At 52.5% G+C, this 2,853-nt stretch overlaps 1 protein-coding gene across 1 annotated transcript; it reads left to right on the top strand.

The window, feature by feature from the left end:
* Nucleotides 1-947: 947 nt before the first annotated feature.
* On the top strand, nucleotides 948-1,901 carry LOC137348676 (zinc finger protein 239-like; the record flags this gene model as incomplete). Its single annotated transcript, XM_068013935.1, has 1 exon — nucleotides 948-1,901. A coding segment is annotated over one exon (708 nt), but the record flags the coding sequence as incomplete, so codon positions are not given.
* Between the last annotated feature and the right edge of the window lie 952 nt (nucleotides 1,902-2,853).

The raw sequence follows: 2,853 nt of genomic DNA, 5'->3' as shown, positions 1-2,853 counted from the left end.
CAAGAGAGAATCTAACCATCTCCCCTTGACATTCAACGGCATTACCATTGCTGAATCCCCCACTTTCAACCTCCTAGGGGCTACCATTGACCAGAAACTGAACTGGAGTAGCCATACAAATACCGTGGCTACAAGAGCAGGTCAGAGGCTAGGAATCCTGCAGCGAGTAACTCACCTCCTGACTCCCCAAAGCCTGTCCAGCATCTACAAGGCACAAGTCAGGAGTGTGATGAAATACTCTCCGCTTGCCTGGATTGGGTGCAACTCCAACAACACTCAAGAAGCTCGACACCATCCAGGACAAAGCAGCCCGCTTGATTGGCACCCCATCCACAAACATTCACTCCCTCCACCACCGACGCACAGTGGCAGCAGTGTGCACCATCTACAAGATACACTGCAGCAACTCACCAAGGCTCCTTCGACAGCACCTTCCAAACCCGCGACCTCTACCACCTAGAAGATCAAGGGCAGCAAATACATGGGAACATCACCACCTGCAAGTTCCCCTCCAAGTCACACACCATCCTGACTTGGAACTATATCGCCGTTCCTTCACTGTGACTGGGTCAAAATCAAAATCCTGGAACTCCCTCCCTAACAGCACTGTGGGTGTACCTACCCCACATGGACTGCAGTGGTTCAAGAAGGCAGCTTACCACCACCTTCTCAAGGGCAATTAGGGATGGGCAATAAATGCTGTCGTAGCCAGCGACGCCCACATCCCATGAACGAATTTTTAAAAAACTACACTTCAAAAAGTACTTAATTGGCCGTAAAGCACTTTGAGACATCCAGTGGTCGTGAATGGTGCTATATAAATGCAAATCTTTCTTCTTTCTTTTTAGAGCTTTAACTCGTTACACAGCCTGAAAAAACATCACACCATTCACAGCGGGGAGTAACCGTACACGTGCTCCTTGTGTGGATGTGGCTTCAACTGACCATCCAACCTGGAGAGACTCGAGGACACCCGCACCACAGAGAAACCGTGGAAATGTGGGGACTGTGGGAAGGGATTCAGTTCCCCGTCCCAGCTGGAAATTCATCGACGCAGTCACACTGGGGAGAGGCCGTTCACCTGCTCCGTGTGTAGGAAGGGATTCACTGATTTATCGACCCTGCAGAGGCACCAGCGACTTCACACAGGGGAGAGGCCGTTCACCTGCTCCGTGTGTGGGAAGAGATTCTCTCAGTCATCCCACCTTCTATCACACCAGCGAGTTCACACTGACGAGAGACCTTTTAAGTGTTCTGACTGCGGGAAGAGTTTTAAACGAACAAGTGATCTCCTGAAACACCAGCGAGTTCACACTGGGGAGAGGCCGTTCGCCTGCTCCGAGTGTGGGAAAGGATTCACCCGGTCCTCCCATCTTCAAACACATCAGCGTATTCACACCGGGGAGAGGCCGTACTCCTGTATCGAGTGTGGCAAAGGATTCACTGATTTATCCACCCTGCTGGCACACCAGCGAGTTCACACTGGAGAGATGCCGTTCCCTTGCTCCGTGTGCGGGAAGGGATTCACTCGGTCATCCCATCTCATGACACACCAGCGGGTTCACACTGGGGAGAGGCCGTTCACCTGCTCCGTGTGTGGGAAGGGATTCACTCAGTCGTCCAACCTGCTGACACACCAGCGAGTTCACAAGTGACTGCGGGGGGTTGGATTCTGCTGTTGTTGCTGCTGTTGTTCACACCCAGAACTGAACCATCTTCATTCTGACAGTTGGGGTTTATTTCTGCTCACGCTAAGGACCCCTGTAAGTGTGCTGGAGTTTAATTCTGGACGTATGTCATACTGGAACATCAGATCAGGGGAGGCCCCTGGAACCTGTTCCACCATTCAGTGAGATCATGGTCGATCTGCACCTTAACTCTGACTGACCAGCCTTGGTTCCGTAACCCTTAATGGCTGTGCCTAACAAAAATAAATTGATTTTGTTTCAAATACATTGCTGCAACTTTTTGTCCCAGGATCTATCCTTGGCCCCCTCCTATTTCTCATCTACATCATCCGAAAAGACAGCGTTAGTTTTCACTTGTATGCTGACGACACCCAGCTCCCCCTCACCACCGGTTCTCTCTTGACTCCTCCACTGCCTATCGGACATCCAGTACTGCATGAGCAGAAATTTCCTGCAGTTACATATTGGGAAGTCTGAAGCCGTTGTTTTTTTTGGGTCCCCGCTCCAAACTCCAGTCCTGAGCTGCCAAACCCGTCCGTCCGCCCTGTGGCGACAGTCTTGAGATTGAAATCATTCTGTTCACAACCTTGGTGTCACATGTGGCCCCGAGATGAGCGTCTGACCTCCTATTCGCGCAATCCCGCTCTAAAGATGAGGAATTATAACATGTTCAACTCCGGAGAGCCCCCTCCCAGCAGCGCAGTGTGGGAGGAGGTGGGGGAAATCCAGCAGCACTTGCAAGGGTTTGGGCTGGATCTTGTTCTCCTGCCAGGCGTCGGGTTCCGTGGTGCCGGGGGGAGGGCGGCCTGAAGATGGCTCAGGATGAGGCCCGCCACGGACCCTGAAGCCGTGTGGGCCCGGCCCAATTCTCCCGGCGGGGCCGAGGCTCTGTGGCAGCCTCCCCCGCCCCCATGTCACTGGGCGATGGGACCACAATTAAAATATTCAAGTCAATAAAATGAATGAATTAACATACACTTACCTGCGATCTTGAGGGCCCGCCGCGATCTTCGGCGCGGCGCGGGGAAAGTCAGCATGATGCTGATGGGGGTGTGGTGGAGGGGGGAAGGAGGTAAGATTTTCAGTGCGGGGTTGGGGGAGAAACGGGGTCAAATAAATGTAATGGGTGTAGGGGATGGTGGGAAGGGATGAACTGTAAACTTTG

This window comes from Heterodontus francisci, chromosome 34 (assembly GCF_036365525.1).
Source record: "Heterodontus francisci isolate sHetFra1 chromosome 34, sHetFra1.hap1, whole genome shotgun sequence".
Classification (NCBI taxonomy): domain Eukaryota; kingdom Metazoa; phylum Chordata; class Chondrichthyes; order Heterodontiformes; family Heterodontidae; genus Heterodontus; species Heterodontus francisci.
Note: the sequence above shows the minus strand (reverse complement) of the source record. Positions and strands in the feature narration are given on the sequence as shown.